General features: G+C 36.1%; 1 protein-coding gene across 3 annotated transcripts; it reads right to left on the bottom strand.

Annotated features, from left to right (window-relative positions):
* Positions 1-341: 341 nt before the first annotated feature.
* Positions 342-27,066, bottom strand: MS3_00003292 (uncharacterized protein; the record flags this gene model as incomplete). Of its 3 annotated transcripts, XM_051211044.1 has the most annotated exons (11): positions 26,957-27,066; positions 22,855-22,951; positions 16,556-16,896; positions 15,539-15,610; positions 11,714-12,055; positions 9,457-9,752; positions 7,173-7,345; positions 5,701-5,850; positions 3,966-4,423; positions 1,883-2,006; positions 342-552 (listed from the first exon to the last, which is right to left on the bottom strand). In XM_051211044.1, the coding sequence occupies exons 4-10, from the start codon at positions 15,608-15,610 to the stop codon at positions 1,992-1,994; spliced, it is 1,506 nt and encodes a 501-aa protein (XP_051071075.1). In that variant the 5' UTR covers positions 16,556-16,896; positions 22,855-22,951; positions 26,957-27,066. The 3 variants fall into 3 exon arrangements, with proteins under 3 accessions (XP_051071075.1, XP_051071076.1, XP_035588604.1); XM_051211045.1 differs by lacking the exon at positions 342-552 and having other exon boundaries at positions 1,797-2,006; positions 15,539-16,896; XM_035732137.2 differs by lacking the exons at positions 342-552; positions 1,883-2,006; positions 26,957-27,066 and having other exon boundaries at positions 3,918-4,423; positions 16,780-16,950.

Below are 27,066 nucleotides of genomic sequence, written 5' to 3' on the forward strand. Positions count from 1 at the left end.
AAACCTAGTAATCCAAAAATTTGAATGTTTGGACAACTACGAGCTTGATTTTGAACTTAATGATCCTGGTCTCCCACGTGACTGAAGTTTAAGAAATTTCTAAAATCAAAAATGTGGGACTTCATTTTTACGCCATCAACAATTCTATACCTGAGCTGTTACGAATTTATTGCAGAAATCGTAGATATGTTGTGGGATTTAAACGCGTCTAGACTCACCACAGGGAGAAATATTTTGACTGTCCACATTTTTAAGAACAGCGAGCAATTTAATCAGGTTTATAGGGAAAAATTAACAAAGCTACACAAGATAATCACTAATGTTAAGATAAACTAAAAACCATTGTCACAAAACATATTTGAAGTGGATTCCAAGCTCTAACAGAAATAATTCAAGTTAAAGTAGAGCAAGTGTACTTTCAATGCAATAAACACACAAAAGCAAGATTAATTCAAGTGTAAATACACAGTCTTTTCTTCAGATCGCGTGTGAGCAAAAAGGCTTAGATACAGTACTACGCTGAAGGGTGCCGACCATTGTGCGTATATGATGCTAAAAATAAGTATAATATCAAAATATGGAAGATGAGGGTGTTCGTTGTGGAAGAACCTGAAGATGAAACTCACCAATCGGCAAGACTATAATTTATTGTCAAGCCAATCAGGTATAATATAACACTCAACCATTTGGCTAGGTAGAGTCTTAACATAGTAGCTGATGTCAGTTCGTGATGAGAACCTTAAATCTAATTCCTAACATTAGCTATCAACTGTTAATCATAATTCGAATTCCTCACACTAATTTATAGCCCTCTTTTGGTCTAAGTTATCAGGTGTACACTCCCAAAGTCAGTCTGCCGTCGCTCAAAGGTCGTCCATAAATTATAGACTATAGTTTATGGACGACCTTTGAGTGTCCACCTAATAACTAGGATCAAATGAGGGCTATAAACCTGTGTGAGGAATTAGAATTGTGACTTACGGTTGGCGGTTAAAATCAGGAATTAGACTTAAGGTTTTCATCACGAACTGACATCAGCTATGATGCCAAAACCCTATTTAACCAAATGGATGAGTGGATTTCGCGCCAAAACCCGAAACCTGTTATCTTATACCTGACTGGTTCGTCTCTAACTTATAGTCTCGCCTAATAATTCTTCTGTGACAGCAGTTGTGGCTCATTACTGTTCAAAATAAAATTGTATTCTGCATGCATATTCATCTCGGTTTTAGCAAATAGGTATTTATGTATGGTATTCTAAAACTGAAAAAGAAAAGACAATTAGCCATCCAAGACAAGTACTTTGATAGGATGTCGTATGTTTCGTCGTACTATAATTACAATTTCCATTTATCTGTTCCATATAAAAATCTAGTCACCAGTCTTGCATCATTTGCAGTTTTCTTTAGCTTTTCGACGTTTGGTTGAACCGACGATAAGATCACATGGTGACACGTGTCCCTGATCCTAGAAAATCACTGTTCTATAACAAATGCACCCACTTAACCCCAAAATACGACTATGAAGATACATGTCAAATCCACTGATCATTGCAACCAAGTGAGTAGAATAACTTCACTAGACAGCCCTTGAGATCTGGGGCCATTTTTCAAAATGAAGGAGCGAAGTTACAGAAACCAGTTAGTTCACGATATTGAACAACAGACACTATTGGATGTCTAACCTAGCACAGATTTTAGGAATGATAGAAAAATATAGAGAGTGAACCAATATAGATAGCTTACTAAGTAGGAATTCAATAAACTCTACCAAAACGAAAAGTTAATAAATCCGTATTCGAAAGTAAATAATGTGTATTAAAAAAAACAGAATAAACATAATAGATAAATTAATGAAAATTAGGAAAGTAAATGCATCTCACGGTATTATTGTGAATTATATTAAAATTCTGAGCATATAGAGAATCCACACAAAAAAAATGGGATAGAACTGAACAGACAACCGACGATAACGAATATTATAGATTGAACTTATTGGTCCATGACCTAAAATGTATAGAAAAATAAAATACCAAATTTTTATGTTAAAATATGAGGTAAATAAGAAGTGACCGTCGTAGAATAACAGTTATTATAAAATACATAAAGCAATATTCATTTGTAAAATGAACTAATCCAGTAACACCAATTAGTGTATTCTGCAAGAATGATAGCTGTTATCAGGGTCTTTATTTTCCCTTTAACCTTACTGAAGCTTTCTTATTCAGCTAGCGAAAAAGCTGAATGAGGATGGAAAAAAGCACATTTCCATCAATATGGTAGTTACAATTTCAAACATATATGCATTCATATATACTAATTGATGTGTTTTTTCTCTCAGATTTTCGCTTTCCCCATGAGCATATTCTAAACAGATATCGAAGTTGTATAACCTATCTCGACATCGAAATGTAATACTGAGAATGCAGTTTTGTGCGATTAAGGATTTCTACAAGAATAGCATCAATAAAGTATACTAGGAAATCAATTGACTTCCTAAGTACAATTTCAAAATTCACACATCACTATCAGACAGATGAACATAATAAAAATCAAGAATTGTAAAAATCCTAAACACTGAAAACTGTTGTTATTTAAGTGAGAACAAATAAATTTTGTTCAACAACAGAATACACAATCTATTTTATACTAAACATCCATCCGTTATTTTCTGTAATTAAAACCCTGTTCAGAGTTTACAAAACCTGGTATTATGTCATTTTTAGTTTTGTGTAAAAAGTATCTAATACTACAAAGACAGGAATATTTAGAGCAGAATCCTCAGGTTTATGAACAACAACTCAAAACTTATTTAGTATTGGTTTAACTGTATGTGATTGTCATAAACTGCCCAAAAGAATGAATACATGAAGTCTTTGAAATATATTCTTTCATTCTGATTTTTCATAAAATTTAAGAGCTGAACATCCATTGATTCTGAGGTTGATCTGCTTGGTTTTATGCATTTTTCATTGAACAATGAATTTACTGTTCTTTTTGTAACTATAAAGACGTTGGAAACATCAATTAATTCTGTATTATGTTATGACGTATCAGTCAGTCAGTCAGTAACAACGTAGAATTTCGTACGTACGTACATCAGTTCGAGTTGCCACACCACATTAGCACAGAGATGCAGTTGTCGATTCAAATCCCGTAGTGGTAGAGGTAGTAAGAGTATAAGCAGTAATCGGGAAGATTAGGGTTTGGAGATGTTATTTAAAGAGTATAATTCAGTGAAATAAATTTGGAAAGAGGAAAAAAGAAAGGGACATGAAGAATTCAGAAGATTAGAATTTGGGAGAATACAAAGAGTGGATGCACCTGCGCCATTGCAAACGATTTTGAGCCATGTCATTCAGGGTCTCTAACCATCGGTTGCTATCATCTCGCGGTCCCCAACCAGGTAGTCTACACCTAGTTATGACGTATATACATATGTTTATAAAAATCTTAAACAGCCAACATTCCAGAGCACTTATGGGGTTTTAAAACTTGAGAAAAGAAAACGATATAAACGTTTAGAAGTAGCAACTATTGGAATTTCACTAGCACATAAGTGACGTTCTCCAATGAAAACCAGTACTTATAGTCTTGATAGTCAGTGCTTTATCTCCGAAGCTATTGTTTCACATCGTAAACTTGCTGCTAATCTTAATATTATGCAATTGACCGAAATATCTTGGAGCACGTGTGATAACAAATATTGACTCATCAGAGTGTGAAATCAAAAACCACTTGGATGCTATGAATGCAATAATTGGCGGACAGGTGTTTTGATTTTCTGTAGTGCCTAAATTGACAAATGAACAACTAAACCGTCCGATTATTGAGAAAGTACAATCCAAATTCCATATAATGGATTCGCAGTTTTTTGATTCACTAAGATTACGCAACCAATATACGGTTTTTGTAGGTTCAAAGATTAAAACGGTATTCATAAAGGATAAAAAAGTTTAGAATTACCTTAAGTTTACTTGTTTGAAAGGATGCAGCTGAAGATATTAAAGTTGTGGAGGACGACTCATTTTCCTCGACGCAAATTTTGTATCCATCAAACAAAAAGCAATTATCAGGTGCACCCATTTTTAAAGGTGAAGAAATGCGTGATTTTGAAGAATATACAGCCGGAGATGGTTGAATAGATGCAAGCTTTTTAGCCACGCATAAACTAGTTGACCTTGTGACTGGTGAACATTTTACAGATTGACGATTTGCAACGTTGTTGATTATACGGTGTAAGTTAGCAGATTCGTAACTTTTGCGCTGAGTTGATATGTTGGGGTTTTTGGGACATTTTTTATTATTATGATCGGAGTTAGATGTCCCTAGATTACTTTGTAACGTACGTGGCACAGGTAAACTCTGCATATTGTATGGACTGGCGAACCATTCTGTGTTAGGATCTCCAGTCGCTGAGCAGTCTTTTGTTCGACAGAAAGTAACAAACTAAAGATTGTTAGTGTAGTATGATGAAGTTTACAAAATGAAAAAATACTTTGAGTATTATACAAATATAGTTACACAGAAATGACACTTACATACCGATTACTAGTATTCCGTCTATAAAACCGATACTGTGGACCGTTCATGATTAGCATATTTCCATTCAACAAGCACTCAAAACGAAAATTAACGTACTTCTGAGACAAAAGGATTACTGATAATCAAGAGTATGAGGAAGCGAAAAATTAACTGAAGTCTAATTTAGGTCATCACCTACAAATTCCTGTAGTGTTATTATCCTTTTATAAAATGAAACTTCGAAAGCAATCGAAACTGACCAGTGACAAAAAATGCTAAGGAGTCAGCCAGGAGAATATATATATATATATATATATATATATATATATATATATATATATACAAACGAGGAAAAGTGGCGTAAATCGACGATTAGAGGTCGATCATATGCAGTTGACTGAATTTCCACAAGCAGAAAATGTTGTACCCATCACTTTAAAATGTTTATAATCTTTGGTAGACAGCATCAAAAGGCATAACGACTTAACAAGTTACTGGTACCAAACATTTTAGTTTACTAGATGTGAACATTGAATGTCGATAATAGAACAGGCCGAATAGCCTTGTTTGTCAATGTAGTAAAATGGTGCAACTAAGTTACTGAAGAGATCTTTCTACGATAAACTTTAAATAAACCACATTATCTACTCACTCAACCAAGGTGGATATGAAGCGGTTGAGGTACCTAGACCGAAGTATGGGTAGCTTTCGATCCTTTAACTTACAAGGTGCTTGTAGAGTGTTTATGTCGTTGAGTCAGAGAGATGCAGGATAGAATTAGCTAAAACAATGAGCTACATAAAAGATGTTTTTATTATGAGAATATGTATTTAATAAGTGCTGAAAGTTGATATGGAGGGTAACAATCGCTCTCGACTAGCGAAATTCAGACAGGTGAGCCAATTATCACTTGTGATAATTATTCTAGGCATATCGAAGGCAGGTAAAATGTTAAGAACGTACAGACCGCCTGGCGGTCAAAAAGTTACATGTAGTTTTACAATTATAATTTAAACATATGAAGAGTCATTGACTTATGATTTAGTTCTTGTAAAAAAATTCCTCGGTTTACACGTGAGCGAAAATTTCAGATCTCATTATTGGTAAATCCAATGTCAAGTTTTAAAAAATAAGAACAAAGGATATGTGTTGTCCTTCATCAAACAAATCTCCTTACCGTGAAAGCATACAAAGTTAATGAAATCATGCACTGAAGCAAGTCGACCAATATCATCTTGCCAAGGTTCATATGGTGATTTTGAAAGCAACTGGAAATCACTCTCACAATAAAGGTTTGAAAAACATTTAGGTGTGTTATCATCAGGTTCTGTCAAAAAAATCAATAGAAAGTGGATATTTTGAATGATTAAACCACAAAATTAACGAATATACAGGTATTACGAGAACATAGGTGGTTCAGTTAGGTTGCATAGTATCTTACAAAGTAAACTGCGACTTATCATCAGTGTTGTACTATCTGATCAACAGGAATAATGCCTAAACATTAACCTAATTTAGAAGTATACTTGGTTTTCTCAATAAAGTTAGCACTGATAATGTCATTTGAAAGAGCGATGAGATGTTCATTAATCACATCAAGACTTACAAAATAGCAAACGACTGTTATACATGCACATATTCATTTGAAAATATCACTATAAATGCTTAACTGATTTCCGATCAAGTAACCGTTCTGAAGACAGTTTTTGAAGGGTTGTAATATCCATTATAAGATTTGGATCTAGAAGTTGCAATGGTTCTCAAGAAATTTGCAACTGTGAACAAGTATTTAAAAAATAAAATCATTTACTTGAATTCAAAATATTTATCACCATCACCAGAGCGAATCACCAGGACATAATGAAATCTTAGCCTGTTTACCGTCTTTCTAATGTATTCCACATCAACAAAATCAGTCTTAGCAACCAAAGAAAATAAAAATCATTATAATTTAAGTAAGGAACTTCAAAATAAAGACTGACTAAGCACGAGTTAAGTGTCAAATTATAAAAGGAACATATTGTACATAAACGATCTGCAACGAAATAATATGTAGGAAAAAGGCAGTTACAACGTTATCATATACAGGTTATAATACAGCCAAAACTGAACCTCATTAAATGAGAAAACATACATCACTTGCAACAACCGACATCAGTGATATGACATTTGTCGTCGTAACTTTACAATCAACCTTCAAAACAATAAACTTCATAATAAAAGAACGTTAAGGAGCCGAAACGCTAGAATACAAAAACCACTACATACAAGCAGTAGTATGAATTCTGTCATCATAACTTGAAATGACGATCAGGATGAGAAAAGCACCAACAGAAACTGAAATTTATAAAATAACTTGAAACTTGATGACACGGAAAATCAGTATTCTAGAAGTATAAAAAATAGTAGCTTTCATGTTAATTGCTCTGTTTCAGTCAAACTCTATTGAGAAAATGTACAGAATACTGAAACATGTGAAAAATAGATATTGAAATTCAAAATAAAATTAAGAACCATTTGCCAAAGTACATCACAAACCTTGATTTAAACATGGAGACATACGTTTTGTACACTATTTAGTTGGCAATAAATGATGAAACGAAAAGAAAAGGAGAAAGACGGAGAAGCTAAAAGTGAAGGTAATCTCACCTGTAATAGGTAATATTTGACTGACTGAACTAATCAGTTGTTTAGATCTTCTTTTAAAACTGTGTATCGATTTCTTCGGAGAGCTGCATGTAGCGAATGTATCAATGTTCTCTGATCGGAAAGAGCTATTTCTTAAAGTCGATGAATTAGGACTTTTTCTAATAACAGATTTCCTGCAAGATGTATTAAATAAACAACTTCGAAACAATTTACAGCCTAAAATCTTTCATTCAAGATTAATAAAAACAAAATTAAAGGATAAACTAAATGATAACGCTACCACCCATCGCGATAATAGAAGTGGAGCAATAACTTTTGCGAAAAAAAGTGGCCTTGACTACAGAGTAAGGATTATTTGTTGTCTTAATATTAACAATACTATTTCACTAATAAAGAAGACTTCACGACCTAGTGGTTCGATTGCTGGATCCGTGAGGAATGACTGTAGCCAGGAGCAAGCTAGAGAAGTAATCACAACAGGACGTTTAGCCACTAGCTAATAAAGTCATCCATTGTGAAAATTGACATGTGCTGTTAGATAATAATAACAGTAATAATAATAATTTTTATCCTGAAATCAAACCAGTCCATAAGATGAATGAACGAAAGATTAACAGGTATAGTCGAACTAAACTGAAGGGATCAAAAATTGCCACAGTATTTCCAATCACATCTCGACTTTTAAACAGTTAGCTACAATTCCTACAAAAGTTTTAACATACAATACAGTTTGCATTCGAGACATGTCATTGGTCCACCAGACAAATAAAAATAACTTTGGATCAATTGTAGTAACTTCTCTTAACTCCAAAACAGTCAGTAAGATTATCGGGACAAATGATAGTTACTAATATTATGAACATCTCAATTAGGCAATATTGATTTTTAATGGTTTAAATAATTTCAGTAACAAAATATAGGTAGCCTGCAATGATATTAAAAGGTAAAACACAATAGAACGCGGAATATCGTACATCAAAAGTTCAATACATTTCAAGCATTTTAGAGGAGATTCAGCCCTCAAATGCCCTGGTACGGCCGAGAGTGGGGAGAGTCCACTCTCCCTCTCGAAATGCTCTCACGTGGCCACGCGTATATAGCCTCTGCCAGGGAAGTCCTACTCATTGCCTTCTCGTGGCGGGGGTGTTGTTTACGAAAATGAGAGGACGAAAAGCGAATGTCCGGCGCTTTAGCCGGATTCCAAACCAATGGTGCACATGGTCTCCAGCATCCTGCGGGAACAAATGGCGTATGAACCAATTGTTGGTCACCGGCTACCATGGGACTGCATCTCCTTACGATGCTCCACTGCCTTGTGGACCAGGCCTTCAGATCGAAGGCTCGGGGAGTGGCCCCCTAAGGAAACCACCTGCTTCGGTTTGGTTACCCGGGTAGTATCACAGCCCTCACACATATCAAATGAGATTTGTGTGGCGCATATGTATTTGGTGGCTCCTTGTACCAATATCTATGTGTTAAAATAATAATAATAATAATAATAATAATAATAATAATAATAGAGGGGATTCATAGCTTTTTTATTCTTTGATTATGAACATAACGTTAAAATGATGAATTTCCAGATCGTCATAACTGCCATTCACAATTATGCAGGAAAATATGTGGTCTTAGACTTTAATTAAGTGAACCATTACTGAACAAAAAACCTGAGTATATTCTAAGGGAGCAGGGAATACTGTCCGGGTGCCCAAACCGAATCAGGTGGTTTTCTTAGGGGGCAACTCCTCGAGCTTTGACGTAGAGGCTTAATCCATAAGGCAGTGGAACAACATTAGATGTAGTCCCATGGTAGCCAGTGACCAACAATAGGTTCGTACACCGTTTGTTCCCTTAGGATCCTTGAGCCCATGTGCACCATTGGTTTGGAATCAGGGTTTTCCGACTTCCTTAGGTGAATCCTCCATAATCATAGACCCGGTAAAAAGGACTGGAGATTCGCTTTCCGTTCTCTCAATTTCGTAAACAACACCCTCGTCGCGAAAATGCAATAATTAGGACCTTCCTGGCAGTAACTGTATACGCGTGGACATGTGAGAGCATTTTGAGGTGAGTTGACCCTCTCCCCCCTCAGCCGTACCAGGGAATTTGGGGAACCTGAAGAACCTCCAACTTAAAGTGAATATATTCAAACATGTAAAATGAGACCTATCAAAAAAGGAAACAAACGAAATTAAATGTATCAATTATACTTCTGGAACAAGCTAACTACGCAATGATCAGTACACAGACAATGTAAGAAAAACTATTCTACTAATTTTATTACCGTTGAGTACTGTTCGCGTTAGTCGAATTTGATTTCAAGTAATTTGAAGCAGTCATCAAAGTAGGACGTCGACTATAGTTAGTTGAGACAGAATTTGATGATAAATTGTTAACTTCAAATGTTTCAGCAGAACTAGATAAGGTTTGCTTGTTAGCATCGTTATCAATCAACTGATTGTTGATATTAATATGATTAGTTGGATTTCTTCTATGGTATAAATTTCGTAAGCAAATGTGGCTAGTGTTTTGTGAAGTATTTACAACATATGGTTTGTGATTGTCATCAGTTGATTCAACCTGTAAGATGTTCGAAAAAAGGGAGACATCAAATGAATGATACCGACAGAAGTTTAATTGCATTTAAGATTTTATATAATTACGAAAAGTATGTGTGAACATTAGGATGAATCTAAGTTTAAGATACAGTAAATTTAAATTGTTCAACTGAAAAGCGTATCTGTTGAGGACAAATTTCCGAAATCATTAACAATAAAAACATTTTAAAACTTTTATTAACTAGTTAATAAACGTTTAACCAAATTCACCGAACAGACGTAATAAGACGAGACAGAATTGAATGCTAAGTAAATTTACATTATCTGGGCAACCAAGAAGGTTTGTAACATAATGGTCACAAATTAGACATAACAGTTAAGTATTAATTGACTGGAGATAGAGTAACCCAAAAAAGTGATGCTTTCCAATGGCTTATAACATCTAACCACGTTTATATTCGTGTTAATATTTTTGAATATAAGCTGATTATTTTATTAGATAAAAAGCCGATTCTACTGAACAGCTGTCTTGTTTACTGATAACTCTTCAACTGAGGGTTTGCATCAATATTTCAGCCTCGTAAGCAGTTGTCGTTTAACCACATCATATAGCTGGATATAACCAATCGATCAGGATTTCTTTCATTAATCTAACAAACCACAAACGAATGTCATTACAAACCATCTAATTTTAAGTTATAACACTATCAAAATCTCTTTTAGTACAAATTCTGCAACAAACATTACCCATCCTATAACAACTTTTACCTGTAAAGAGACTTCAGTTTTAGTAAATCATATTAAATTCAACTACTAAGATGCCTGAGTTAGTACAGAATTATATAACCGTACAAGTTATTCTTTCGACTTTTGATTGTGTAGTAAATCTGTCTTACATCTTGGCGAGGAAGAAACACTAACATTTAAATGGTTAGAAGATTGACTGGACTCAAAATTGTGAACTAGAATGTTAAACCATAGTGAAAAGGCATATAACTAGTTATTATTTTAGATTGAATGAACACTGATTCTACTAATCGTACATTGTAAAACTGACTTGTAAGGTCTTCTATGACGTTTGAGTGCATCATACTTATGATAGACCTTTTTATACGAATCGTAGCTACAAGGTAAATTGTGATCAAAGACAGTCTCTTAAGACCTACTATGAAACTGCAAAGACTGCGGTATACGATACAATTATTGTAAAAGCTGAATCAGTTGTGATTTTCGTGATCTGTCCTCGTTCGCGTGAAATCCCGACGGTAAGATGCAGTCCACGGACACATACCTCATCGATTATTAGTGCGAAGATATAGTTAAAACAGTGAAAAACTTCACAAACAAATTTTTAAAACCAGTACCGATAACACAGAGAGCTATTTTTTGCGACGCAGAAGGCGTACAACAAAGGATCACAGATAGTGTTCCATATTTCAGAGGAAATGGTTTTAACGTGACTTATTCCGTATGTCAATACGCAACCAAATAAATAAAAACACAGTGAAAGATATTTGCTTAAAAGGAAATTAGATACACCGTTGCTGCATCTATGTTACCACACATACCCAAGACTGATGCTAATTTTTGGATATGCTTTGATAATTCAGACAGCATAAGACTACAATTTAATTTTCACCCAGTTTGTTTGGATATGATGATTTAACAACTCATAAGCTGGAAAAAATAATATCCATTCACAGTAAAAACAAGTTATTTTCTAATCATTTAATTCCCAGCAGCTTTGAAAACAATTACACTTAATAATAAGACTAAAGACTTTAACAGGTTCTGCATAACTGATTAAATACTCATGAAGTAATTTCGTTTATAGGAAGTTTATTCAGATGAGACCAAAAACGAGGCACAAAATACTTGCACTACGATTTTTTGCTAGTCAGTACTAAAATACCAAAACTTAAAGGCAACTTGCATAGAGACACAACCAGGCTGAAACATATGGCACATACAACATCCACTTACATTTGTTTTATTGCTGTTTGAATCACATTTTAATACTTCTTTATTCGGAGAACTCTCGGAAGCGTTTCTAGTTTTAGGAAAGATGGTATTCGCAGAGACAAATTTCGGGCGAATTTGTTTTCTAGAATGTTTAAACTGAATGGTTGACCGTGGCTTCGCTAAACCCAATTTCGCACTGCTAGGTCCTGATATACTTGGTTGTTTTACCAATTGGAAACGTAAAGTCATGAGGTGATTGCAAGGACTGGAATCTGAATTTGTTTGTTGTTGATCTCTAAGAGAAACATACATGGCTTTGCGTAATTCCTGTTCTTCTTTCCAAGAAATCCCTAAAACATTGTCCTAAAAATTAAAAAAAGTTAAATGAAACTCATAAAGAGTCGTGATTTCGAATATCGATTTGGAGGCATTAGATTTCTAAAATGTAGTCCTTCTCAAAATGCACACTCTGATAGAACAGCAAAACGCCGAGAATATCACATTCAAGCGAAATTCTGAAGTTCGTTATCAATTTACGAACTTCAAGACGTTCCAAAGGATACTATCTGAATAAAGATGCAATCAAGATAGACTCTGTTCAGGACGTAGATATAATTTACGATTCATGAGTAACATTATTTTTACGGCAGAATTATCCATGATTTATTCTTTTAGCCATATCTGACAACTTTTCGAGCCACTGAGTCGGATCATAAACAGGTCCACATTTAGCTAGGTGCAATCAACCGGCAATTGTTTACCCGCCATAAACTAACCAGCTTTCCTTCATTTTTGTATTGGTTGCTTGAATCTTTCCATTGATGTTTAGGACTGTAATCGATCACATTATTATTGGCATATGTGCATCCTGTGCGGATTGCATCGATGTTGCCTTCAGCCACAAGCATTATAAGCTGAGATAGTAGTGGTCAGCTGACAAGTCCCAAGTAGGATGAAACCCCTGTCCTGAATTTCACTGCTAGCCACCATCATCTCAGCGTATAACTAATTTTCCGCTTCCACCTAACACCGATTTTGCCAGATAATGCTATATAAGGAAATCTCTGAGACCACTTGAGTAAAATGAACCCAATCTAAAGAAGTAATTGTCTTCAAATAACACTTATGAAATCGGTGTATCAACTATTCTCAACCACATAATGTTAAGCTGAAGGCTTTCTCAAAGTATTAGTACCAGACGAGACCACTTTCTGCAGACAAAGGGAGGTGAAAAGAGAGTTATGGCACCTTCGAAACTCAAATAGATAGGATTTCACATGGACAGAGTATAGGTCATAACACTGCAAAATAATACGCTTCAAATTTTTTGGCCGAACCAGGTCACAAACAGTGTAAAATAATTAGTTGGTAAGTCAGTCATAATCAACGTAGAGCCTGGTACAGATGTGCGTTGGTCCAGGTTGTCACATTACATTAGTACAACGATGTGAAAACAACAAGATGAACAGTAAAATAGATCGAAGTAATGTAGCAGTGATAATGAGAAAGATTGAATGTTGGGAATGTAGTTCGAAAAGACAAAGTGGAAAGGTATGTATGGAAGAACACTGAGGTTGAAGATCGGAAGATAGAAATTGGATGTACCTGCACCACTATAAACGACTCTGAATCGTATCAACCAGTCGCCAATCACTGATCGTGGTTGATAAGTGACTTCAAACCAAGTAGCTTGCATCAACTAACATGGCTCAGACCAAAAGTCGACGACTTCATATACTAATCCTACTTCCTGGTTCAGCCTCTTCAAGCTTCCTTTCAATCTACTTCTATATCACCGAAAGTGCCTGTTTAGCAGGGCGATGTTTAGATATATGTAACGTGTTTAGGCCACCTTGATAATTAAGGATTTACAACCCCAGCAACCGACTTGTCACCTTTGTTTTACCTTCAACATGGATCAATCGGTAGTTTCATGAAAACCAAACAATATTTCGAAGACACTTATAATCAAAAACCTGCATCCTATACATGCTTGCTACTTATGTTCATGTTCCACAGTGATAATTTAGTACACAGAGGACTGCTGAGTAATACTCTCGTTTCTTGGTTTGCAGACAAACATTTTGCCTACATCACAAGTGACGAAAGTTGACAAAGCCCAGTCAAGCTTTCTGAATTTGTTCCGAGATTTTGTCAGATCCCAACCCACATAAACTGATGGGACTTTAAAAATAAGTGACGTGGTCAATGCACTTAACTACTTTAGGAGTCAATGCAGAACACTCCAACAGCAGGATTTCGCGTTTTGAGGAGGAAAATGTACTCTGATCATGTTTGTAATATTGCTTAGTGCGATCAAAAGACTCGGAAACTTTCAAGAACTATTACTTTCTCCTGTAGATTTGTAGTTTATCACTCACGAACTAAACAAATGAATATTTCAAGCAACATTTCAACTAACATACAACCAACTAACAGCATGTCTACATATCCTGAATACGTCATCATTTCTAGATCTCGATAATATATAGATTAAAGTGTGGTCCGTGCAGGACTGAGTTGGAGTACGCTGATTGTGCATTTCTTACCCAGTCAGCTCTGGCGGGTACTTGCAGAAGACTCTAGAATCTTGTGTAAAAATTGTAAATATACTAACGTTCTTCTTATTGTGGTTCGTACCCCCACTCGACCTCGTCTATTTGGAATATAATTACGTCCCTGTTCAACCGTGTTCTGATTTGGAAACTTGTCAAGTGAAGTAAAGTGTCTACAGAATGCTAAGTAATAAGAGTAGATGGGTTGTTATAAGAGAGAACATAACACTCGTTAATACTAAAAAATTGTCTCATAATTCTAAGAAAGTCCTTATTTTGTTGAGAAAATCATACAAACCGTGATGAACGATTCTGGAATTCGGTTAACTGGCCACTCATGTAGTTTAGTTAATAGGATACATAAGACAAGCTCATTTATCGCTAAACTGAAGGATATGTATTTCTGGATGATATGAAAACATCAAGCAAATGAATTAATAGATGGAAAGTGAGTGAAAAAGGATTTTCTAGACGGAATATATGGCAATATCTTATTCAGGGTTAATCGTAGTGCGTGGGTGTCTGCAACACGAACCGACTTGCGCGGTCGATGGGGATCGGATAAATCCACCAATCTGCCGCAAAAAAATGGATTAGAATGTTTTAACTCGTGTTGGACACGTGAGAGCATTTATGCTTATACGTATGCTTGGAATTCATAGGTTGATTTAATCTGTGTACTTCGGTTGTGCGTGTAACGCATACTTGAACTAACAACGGTAATAATCAAAGAGACGTCCTCTATGCTTACATATGCCATGGAATGAGCAGGTCTTGTACCTATACATTTCTGGTGTATGTGCAATGTGTATTTGGCGAACCAAACATCCTGGCATTTAGTTACCAAATAAAGTATTTATGCATATCTGTATACTATGAAACACAATAGTATCAAACTTGTATGCTTCTAGCGTGCATGTCATGAATATTTGCCAAGTAAGTGTGGGTCCAATTTCGCCTTCTCAACAGTCGCAAATCTAACACTGGGTGTTGGTGTTGTGATGGTTATACCCGTGAAACATGTATCTTAGCACGGACATTTGTGCCTGTATGAGTTGAAGCAAAGGTTCAGACAGGCCAATAGGCTTCTCCAAGAAGACTTGACCAACCTGAATGAGTGGAATGGGCATCAAACGGAATAAGTCACCAAGACAACGTATGCCCGAAATGTCTAGAACAACGTAACTCATGATAAGGACAAACTTGTTAGCAAATTATCATTGTATGTAACTGTTAATCAGAATACTCATAGATACATTTAGCTGAGTTGATCACATTGTTATAAACTTACGTCACTGGTTTTTGATAATGCCCTTTTAGGTCGATGAGATCGTTGTTCGAACTGTTGCTCATTACGAGTCATCTGAAATGATGAAAAATGAAGATAATAAAAAATAAAACTGTTGTAGACTCCTGGCAACATGTCCATTATTATATACCACCGAATTCTCAATTTTTCCTTTACATAAGATTAACAATCATTACTATGACCAGAAAATTCCAAACCATCTTCTTACATAATTTAAAATACAAAAGATAACTACAGTACGGAAGGTCAACATAATATGTCGGGACTTGTCTGGTCTTATTACATAATGGAGCATCTCAAATTAACACGGTTTAAAAACGTCATTATCCTTTAATTTGTAGCTAACTAGTAGATATGTTCGGTCTTAAACAATACTGATTTGGTGAGGGTTGATCATAATATCCTGCCTCTCAGATTGGAGTGCAGTCAAGTATAAACCAATAATCCTGAGAGTGTTGTAATACTTAGTAGGTAGGGTTATCCACTATAATCTCATTGGATCTTACATAACTTTTATTAGTCTCTTTATCGTTAACTGTTACATTTAAGAGTTATTTTCTGAAACATAATGTTTCATAGCAGTTTGACAATTGTAGGCAGTAAAATTACACCTTAACGTGGCTTCCGTAAGGTTGGACACAGTAGAAATGAAAATATTAGCAACCCATTGGGAATAAACTATTATGTATAATGCTTTACTATGGTAAATTGATGCCATATTTCCAATCAAACGGTGCGAGTTAGAGAACAGCATGTAAATCTGTATATAATAAATGAACTAGATTGTAAAATACTATTATTACGTTCCCTTAAAATAAACAGAAATATGTTCCATTTGTGGATATTTGGATTGGAAAATCTAAGCTTCAAAATCGCCTTCATCATTCTTAGTACAAGCATTCAACATAAATTTCAACCACACATGGAAAATACAACACAAATTCTTATTAAAATGTTGTATTCTGGTATTACAAAATATACATGTTAAAATATTATTACCCATGGGTAACGCAAAACAGAGCAAATATTTTGGAAATAATTGGATCCATAACTGCTACTGAGAAATAGTATATAATCAGAGTGGAATTAAAGATACTACATTATTCCAGATATCTCCAGATTCATCAAACCAAAGAATTTTGAAGTTCATGAAAGGAGATAATTTTAATACATCATTAGATATTTGGATATTAGTCGATTTGACTAGTAGAATTAAATGTTACCAGGTCCTTCAATTTGTCCTGATCATTTACGTCAAGTTGATCCCACCCTTTAAACCATGGACGAAAATCAACGTATGCTAACATAGTTGGTACAGATGGCCCACTGTGGTCCAAACTCTGAAAAAGTGAATGGGAATACTTCAACACGTTTTGCATTGTGTTGGTTATAAACTATAGAAAATATGGTAAAACTGAGCAATATATCAAAATTTATGGAGCGTCTAGCATACAATGATATGAAAATAAAGTTACTTATTATTGGGCAAAGGCTGTTTGGTTTCATGAGCGTCAATCTAGAAATGAACGCAAAAATAAGGAAAATAAAATCATTCTAACCCTTATTTATTTATTTATTTGAACACATGAATATTGGTACAAGAGAGCGCCAACATATATGCGCCACACAAAACAATGAGAATTCGAAGAGAAGTAGAAAAGAAAAGAAAACTAAGGAGCGCAAAAGAAAAAGAGAACAATGACGAAGAGATTGGAGTAAGGTAGTGTGGTAGTAACGAGGGAACGAAAAGGTACAATCAGAAGAAATCTTTCAGGTAAAGGAGACACAACCACTTTTTATGAAGAAAGTAAAAGAAGGTTACAGCAGGATCGCCACTGGCTTCTATTCTGAGCCATATCTGATAACGTCTCTAGCCACTGTGTAGCACCATCTCTCAGACCCCAACCAGGGAGTCGTGAAGGACCAACAGAAGCCAGTCCTTTGCAGCTTTCTTTCATACCACGACACCATGTCATGCACTGACCACCTCTCCGCTTCTTCCAACCAGTCCCAGAGTCGGCAAATAATGCACGACGTGGAATTCTCTGGGACGACATTCGGAGAACATGTCCAAGCCACCGAAGTCGGTGTTTCAAGACAGTAACACCAATTGAATTATCATCTCTGTGCCCGAACACACGATGCCGAGCCTCTGCATTACTGACATGGTGTTGCCACTGAATGTCAGCAATCCTTCGGACAGCGATGATCGAACACAGAGAGTCGTCTAACGTCCTCAACTCGGAGAGACCAGGTTTCACAAGCATAGGGCAAAACTGCTCTCACCAACGCGTTGTAGATCCGACCTTTTACAGCCAGACTAACATCACGAAGGCGCCAAAGGTGGCCCAGATTGGCATAAGCCGCTCTGGCTTTCACTATACGTGCATTGATCTCATCACTCACACCCCCACCAGCACTTATGCAGCTACCCAGATACACGAACTTCTCAACTACGTCTATCTGCTCACCATCCAGGGTGAGTACAGGATTGGAATCCTGCCAGTCTTGTAGAAGTACTTTGCACTTCGAAGGTGCAAAGCACATACCATACCTACGGACACTGATTGCCAACTGATTAAGTGCGGATTGCATGCCTTGGGCATTATCGCACAGTAAGACAATATCGTCCGCATACTCAAGGTCGAGAAGTCTTTCTCCAGGCAACAGATCCACACCACCATTACTTACATTCATCAGAGCTGTTTCCAGAATGTCATCGATGGCAAAGTTGAAGAGGAATGGTGAGATTGGGCAACTCTACCTAACCCCACTGCTCGAATGGAACAATGGAGAGAGGTGGTTGTATGCCCTCACTCTGCCTGAGGTGTTAGTATATAGGGCTTTTAGGATGTTAATAAACTTCTCAGGCACACCCTTCTTCAATAGACAATCCCAGAGAACAGTCCTGTCCAACGAATCGAAGGCAGCCCTGATGTCAAGAAACACTACGATTGTTGGCCTTTGAAAAGCATGGCGGTGTTCTAACATTTGGCGGAGGGTGAAGATATGATCAATACATCCTCGACCAGAACGAAACCCAGCCTGCTCCTCACGAGTCAATCTTTCTCGGGTTTTGAACAACCTACGAAGAATGACGGAAGCCAATAGCTTGGACGCAATCGGAAGTAGACTTATCCCCCGATAGTTGTTACAGGAACGACGTGAACCCTTTTTAAAGATAGGGACAACTATCGACTCATTCCATGACGTTGGTACACTCTCGAGCTCCCAGACCTTTGTAAGCAACGTCGTCAATTCCTTAGTCAAAAAGTCACCACAATCTTTAAAAAGAGCCGGAGGTAAGTCATCTGGGCCAGGTGATTTGTAACGCTTCAAGAGTTGGAGTTCCTTGCGGACTTCCTCCTCATTTGGTGGATCAGTCGTCACCGGCCATGGAGGGCAGGACAGTCTGACCGATGTTGCCGGAGCAGCAGGCCAGTTGAACTGCCCTTCGAAAAATTCTGCCCATCGTCCAAGACGTCGATGGATGTTAGTGATTGGCATCCCATCATCCTCGCAGATTGTTTCACTCACACCAGACTTCTTGCTGCCAGTGGCTCGGATGAGCTGGAAGAGCTTCCGGTAGTTACCAGATGCAGCTGCTGCTTCCATCTCATTAGCACGCATCGACCACCAGGCTTCTCGGTCCTTACGCAAGCTTTGCCCAATTTCCTTACGTAACATCCTTCGTTTATGGTCAAACTCACGGTCACCCGGAGTAGACCGACAGGCTTCAATGAGTTGTAAGGAACCAGAAGAAACCCAGTGCTTAAAAGCGGGACGTTTCGCGAACCCACAACTGACTGTACCCGCCATTTTCATGGCGTCATGCAATTGCAACCAATGCTCATCTATACTTTTCCGTGGAGTGGTAGCTAGCTTAGAGGCTAGCTCGGTTCGATACTTACTTGCAACAGAAGTTGCAACCAGCTTGCTAACATCAATCTTTTGGTGGTGGTCACTTCGTTGGCCACTGAAAAGTAAGGCAAGATTGGCGCAGACCAAGGCATGGTCAGAGTCCAGATAGGTACTCCAAAAGGAGCGGCAGTCTTGTACACAACCACGCCAGCGGTAGCTGATCGCGATGTGATCAATCTGAGTCCAGGCTTGAGATGCAGAGGGAGGACGCCAGGTGGCACATCGGCGATGACTGTGCCGAAAGTTAGTGCTAGCCAGAAACAGGTTGTGGTCTGTGCAAAGTTGCAGTAGACGGTCCCCGTTATCTGACCTGCGACCAACGAGTCCCCATCGGCCACCTAAACGACTCTCTTCTGTGCCTAGACGCCCGACCTGGGCATTCAAGTCTCCGGCTAGTACTACATTATCTGTCGAACGCACTTTCTGGAGAAGAACTGATAACTGGTGGTAAAACTCATCCTTGATTGCATCCGGGCTGCAATCTGTCGGGGCATAGGCGGAGATGACGAAAAGACATCGTTTCTCACGCCGATTTCTTCTCACTTTGATGGAACTTTCTAATCTAACAGCACATAACCGACTGTTAATGGGGATCCAATCGACTAGTGCTGCCTCAGCTCTAGCGCTTAGTGCGACACCAACGCCAGCAAGACCAGACGAAGATGCCACAAGGTCCCCGGATAAGCGCACGTAAAACAAGCTTTTCGAAGCGACAGATGGAGAGCGAATTTGTAGTACTTCGCCAGAGTCTTGAATACGGGTCTCGGATAGACAACAAACATCAATATTAAGACTTTCCAAAGACATAGCCAGCCCTATCTGTTGACCAACCTGCATAAGTGTGCGAACGTTGAAGACAGCCAGTTTGAATGGCGCACGTGGTTTCAGAAAAACTGCTTCAGTACTCATATTCGATGGTAAAATACAATTTTCAACCGGACAGTGACTCGAGAACGTTTAGATACAGTCGAATTTCCACCAAAGACGAGCCGCTGTATAAGTATAAAAGAGGGTGAATAATGTGGAAAATAATAATAATAATAATAATAATAATAATAACAATAGTGACAATCATAGTAGCAATAATAATAGTATTATTAATGACAATAATTGTAATGATAATAATCTGAATCAATTGTTTGTTTTTCAAAGCGAGAAAGGTAATTTCCATAGGCATAAAGAGTTCATCAATTTGTATGTGGGCTGTGATACTGCCCGGGTGCCCAAACCCTTAAACTTGGCAGTAAGTTATGGGAGGTGAACTAATAATGTAATCTACTTATGCTTAGACTCCATTAATAGGAAACAAAATCAGAAACAGATCCCTACTGTGAAAAAATTTGTCGGAGCAAAAGTGCAATTATAAATTTCGAACTTAACATGCAGAGACATGATAGATCTTATTCTGGAACATTATTCTAACATAGTTGGATATTCTCACACAGTTTAGACGAGAATTTCAAATAGCTTCTTACAAGACAAGGGGTTTAAAAAGGAACAATGGCAATAAAGTCTGTACTAAGGGATATAGCTGATCACTAAGTAAAGTGGAAGCGTGTTTCTGAAAATCCTGAAACCTAACAACGGAATTAAAACTCCAATTCTAGCGTATCTCTATTATTTCTGAAAAATTGTGAAACATATAACTTTCGCACTCTCGAAATTACTATTCATTGCTAATTAAGCTCACAATCAGATCCAGTCTTGGAAATTTTTTATTGCAGATAGGCTCCAATAATCATCAATATTTACTACAGACATACTGAATGGAAGTGTGCAATCATCCTAAAGTTTGGAAAAAGAAGTTTTTAGGTAAGCAAATCTCTTTAGTAGCTAATTAGCTCGTGTATTTAAAAGCTGTCTAGTTGGATATGATAGATGAATCAATGAGATCTTTTATCTGAGGCAACCTTAGTATGTAAATGTGCGTAAACACCGCTCTGTCAAGTTGCGGTGCAAATGGGATAATATAGCATAGCGGTAAGTCAGTCATAGTCAGCGGAGCCACAAAATAATTCACTTTAGCTTACTTTTCTACACTAAATCACACACCGAGACGAAATGAAAAGGATCAAATAAAAAAATCCAAATAATAGTGGTGTTAATCAAAAAGTGAGAGGGTCTGCATATTGGAGAAAATGGTGCAAAAAAAAGATGTATTGGAGGAAGAAAACGCATGAAATAGTATTGAGGCTCAAGGCTTGGAGTAAGAAAAGTGTGAATAGATCTGCGATCATGTAAGTGACTCGATTAACGTCTCCAACCACTGATCATGATTATAACCCGGACCCTAAAATGGTCGTATTGTAAGCTATTATGATACTGATATGTAGTGTACGAATTTCTAGTGTCAGACAAAATTAAATAATGATAGTCCCACCTTGAAGATTCAGTTATGTCTCAAACGTGGAGAAACCTTAGACAGGAAGTTACTTAGTTACATTATTTACACTCGTTTAGACGTGGAACTGAGTTTATTATAGGAAGGATGGATACAGTCAATACTACCTTGTGCATGTAAATGTAATTTCTAACAAAACTTGAAGAGCTTAGATAAGTTTAAGCCAGTGATGCTAAAAAATATTCGAGGTGTTATGAACAATCTATAATTCGAAAGTGAAGAATATATTTTAATTTAATGGTTAATTAGTGGCAGGGTCGTTGAATAACCTGAAGGTTCTAGGTTTGATTTCGTAAAGGTACTAGTTCGTAAATTTTATAGTGGACTTGATGACGACTGTCAGGATTTTTAGCTTGTTTTGATATGCGACCACCACAGAGATTATTCATCTTGGTAGTTTACATTAGGTAAATTGTTATCCTGTGACCACCGGTCAATATCGCGTGCTCAGTTACCAATTAGGGTCCTGATTCTAAGTTGATCTGCTATCTATTCTACAACTTAGTGTCTCTGACTTATTACACGTCTGACCAGCACTACTGACAGTGAGCCAGGAGTCAGGTTCCTATTGCTCTAGCATTGGCTAGCTCTCCTCTACCACTATCCTCGAATTCGGAAGTAGCAACCCACCTCTACTGCATTAGCATTTTAAACAGACATAATTTATATAGATATACCAGAATGAAACATCATAAGATGGAAAACAACAATTACACATAAACAAGCAGAGAGTGGCTATGATTAGGGGAAACTAAGTAATAGGCTAGCAATAAATTAGGTTGGCAAAGTCGTATAAAAATATTTAATGGGTTTAACGAAAAGAAATCATATGTAGTAATCTAGCTACCCAGTAATTATGTAAAACTATGAATAACGATAATTTGAAAGGACAATTTCGACCTCTACAATATTCATTCCGTTATAACATAAAAAAGTTATTAAATAAAACTTCTGAATAGAATTCATCTCAACTCACTGAAGTCTTCCTATCCGGTAGGCAAGTTGAAACCGACGGTTCACTCCTTACATCGCTCTCACTAATTATATGACTGTTTTTGCCAGACATTATTTATCTAAACATAGATTAGAAACATTAGGATACAGAGGAAAAGTAACTGAACGTGTTGTGAGACAGGAAATGTAATAGCTGCACTGTAGTAAAGCATTTAATTGACTATTACATCAGTATAAGGAACTGAAACCCTAAGTACGTTTGGGCGACCAAATATGGAGATACATAGTGGAGATACATAAAAAAAATGTTGCAAAAATGCCACATAGCTAGGCAACTTTGTTTATTCCTTTAATTGATAGCTTAACTAAAATCTTTGTAAAGAGAACAGAGGACTAGAAACCCTATTAGAAGGAAGATCGAAGTTAGGTCCGTATGGACGGACGCTGATAAGGAATACAGGATTTCGTTATTGGTAAAGTTTTTTACTAGTATTATACTTAAACATGCTATAGGTTATTGACTGAAACAAAGCTGCTAATGAGAAATATCTACTAACCTGTCTGTATACTCAAATCATATTACCACCATAGGCAAATGCTGACATATTTTATGGTCGATGATTTTACATATCTTAGTATCCGTGGTGTTTAACAATAAAATTTTTAAAAGATACGAGTGTGAATATGCCATCAATCAGTTTTAGGTAACTTTTAAGTAGCTTAAGTGAATTGTTTAGAGGCATTTCTCACAAACTAATGTCTACTACTAATAAGTTATGATTTTTTAGTACGTTCTTATATCAACGCATTATCACTTTCTACTTTTTAGTTCTAAATGAAATACAATAAGATAAATACTTTGTACCTGATCAATAAATTAAGTCACAAGACATTGTGTTACACTATATTTGATATTAGCCAACTGAAATCTAACGTTAGGGAAGCATTAGATTTATATGCAGTTGCCGATTACTTGTTAATTGGCCATATCTATCTTTTAGAAGAAATCTCCACTTTCTGAGAAATTTTTAATCGAATATTGCAATCGTAAAAACACAACTTCGTGCCAAACAAGTTAATCAAAAACCTTTCTGAACGAGTAAAAATTATTACGATAGGAAAATTTAGATGTTGTTGAAGCTGACAATCACTAGTCGCCAAAACTACCAACTTAAAAAGTACAGAATGGTGAATATTCTGATACGTTGAACAAGCTCATTCTAATTATATCTTACAGATATGATTATTATTAAATTAGCTTAGTCATATCAAAGTGAAAATGGTTTAAGAACTTCATTCAGAGTCATTTTACCCCTAATATTATACACTTTCGTTTGACGAAGTTTCCATGTTTTAATTAAATAGCTAAATAATTCTATGGTCGCAGTCAAGTTCCAATATAAAAATGATGACATGGTTTTATAGAATTATTCGTTGATTCCATAAATCACGCTAGTTGACCAGCTGGTGTTTGAAAGTACACTAATTAAATGTCATAATTTAAATACTCTGTATAAATTCACAATCGCTAAATAGTATTTAGACAGCTAAAATTAAAGCAACAACAAATAACACGCTTATGTTCAGAACTGCACTAAATTAATGAATAATTCACAAAAATAAATAGGCTGACTCATTGATTCAATAATATTAAACTTAATAATTTAAGAGAGTAAAACCCTGATAGAAATAAATGTGTGTTGTTAGGACATGAACAACAAATCAACGTTAGTGATTAATAAATAAGTGTCAGAGAATAGAAGTACTCTCTGATCAATATTTCTTTTTTCCATTTAATTACTAAATGACCACTTCATTAGTGAAACTATGTAATTTTTAAATTATAGTAAACGTTTTACATCTGTATATGGATATGTGTGAAGTCAATTAGATTTTCAGTGTAATTAATTTGTTAATATAAATGTTTATTAATTTTCGGAATACTAAATGAAATTTTATTCTTATTGATCAGATATTGTCATGTATTCGTTCAATACTAAATTATTAAGTTTAATTAGAATTACTATGCATCGTTAAAGTGGTAGTCTTTAAAACTTGGACAAGATGAGAACAGTTCATTGAGGTCGTCAAAATATCATCATATCTTTACAAAAGATGGACATTCTAAGCCATCAAGATTTCATTCACAGTAAGTTTGTGACAGAAGTCAATAGTGTAAAGATGGTAAGTCCGGTAAAATAAAAGTTGATTGATAGACATGAAGATTTACTTGGAAAGTTCAACGGTTCTTATCTTTTTGTAAAATGATGAGTATGATTTTTCAAATTATAATCTTAACTGACCGCCTATTGATGGTTGAATACACTTCTGAACATCGATTTTCTATCATGTAAATCAGACTTCCGTTAAATAGGTGGAATTGACTTGCTTAAGACAAATATCTGTACTAGGATATACCATTCAAGATGAATATCATGCTAAAAATCCTCCCGATGACATTTCAGTCAAGTTTGCTGCGTGCTCAAAAGTTGTCAGTATCGTGGTTGTCTCCTTTAACAGTACTTAAGTTTTGATTAACGAAGTGGAAAATATGGCCATCTCCAGCTTCTCATACTATCGAAAAGCGTAGTCTCAAAAAATTCGAATAACCCAGTATGAATTATTTTTCGAGAACATGAAGTGAAGCATTTCGCTGTTGAAAACATACAAAATCGATGCAAATACATACATCAACAGAACAAAGATAAGTGGGTAAGGGAAGTTACGTAGCAAGACCTCCAGGAACCCATATGAGTTGTGGTGTACTAACAGATGCTAACCAAACATATGATTTTCAAACAGCATAGTGACATCATAAACTATATTATCCTTTGATCCAGTCTTGGTCACAAGGCAATGTTTAATTTAAAATTCGCTTGAACGACATTTGTAATACATATCTAAACAGCCGATTTTGATATTTAAAGGGACCACTGATTCAAAGATAATCTAAGTTGTACAAAAGCGATCGATTAATTTTAATATGAACTAGAAGGCGTTTTCAATGAATATAGATCTTTCTTAGGAACGACGACCTAAGAGGTTTGGCGAAAATTTACTAGCATGGAAAGAATAAATTTTTCAAAAGTCGAACAAGATTGATTTTATGATAGCACCACAAACCCAACATTCTGTGGTGAAATAAGTATCACCATGGAATCAAGGGTAACCTATATTGATATAAGCCGCTAGCCTGAAGTTGATTTTGTCTATCACAACATTCATACAACTATACAGATGCATGAATTTCTAAATTATATTCAACATGCCAACTGTCCAAGCTAATCGCATACCTGCTCAGCAATATGAAAATAATTCGGAATTCAGAGGTGCACGGTGAATGTTATTCTAAAATACACTAATCTTTAACCGACAACACACAATTTACGTAACTTCCATGTAATCATATATTGAGAGATTATTTATCCAAGATGGAAATATATTTTTAAGGTAACAGATACATGCGACCACTAGATATTTTACTGAGAAATGTTGCCAGAACATCATAGAAGGCAAAAGCGACTGACGATCTTCATTGATGAAGATACGTGGTTAGGTACCTTCATCATATCTTACTAAACGTCTCAACAATAGGCAGTTAAAAATGTAGCGATTAATGATAGCAACATCACAAAAAGCATCTAGAGATGATCAACGGGTCAGTGAAATAAAGAGAGATCCGATACGCTTTTTGCCAATATTTTAAACGCCTCTGGAAAAATATTTATTTTTCGATAATTGCCATAAACTTTATGTGATTTAATTCGAAAATGGGTCTGATTGTGTCTTTATAACACACGGTTTTTCATACAATAGTAAAAAAAACAGACAAGGTAATGCAACTTAAGCCTTGTACCAGAAACGCTACTAACCCCGGTTGAATAGCCGCGTGAAAATTACAGTAAAATAAGCTGAGTACATTATAATCTCACAAAATACATTACTCATCTAGTATCCAAGGCAACATACAGAACCTATATCCAACCAAAATCAAACTCCAACGCCATCCACCACGGATATGAAAATTTCGAGCGAACAATTTAACTAGCTGTGATTCGCGATTAAAGACAACAATTATTAGGGAAAACTTATGTGGAAACACCAATAGGATTAAATAATCATACCAGGGTAGCTCAATTTGTAATATTTTTTGGCTTTAAGACTTTCAGATAAATAACAAAGCACACAAGGCGACCTTGAGAACACAATCTACAACCTTCATTTCAAAATTCGG

The sequence above is a fragment of the Schistosoma haematobium genome, chromosome ZW (genome assembly GCF_000699445.3).
Source record: "Schistosoma haematobium chromosome ZW, whole genome shotgun sequence".
Taxonomy (NCBI): domain Eukaryota; kingdom Metazoa; phylum Platyhelminthes; class Trematoda; order Strigeidida; family Schistosomatidae; genus Schistosoma; species Schistosoma haematobium.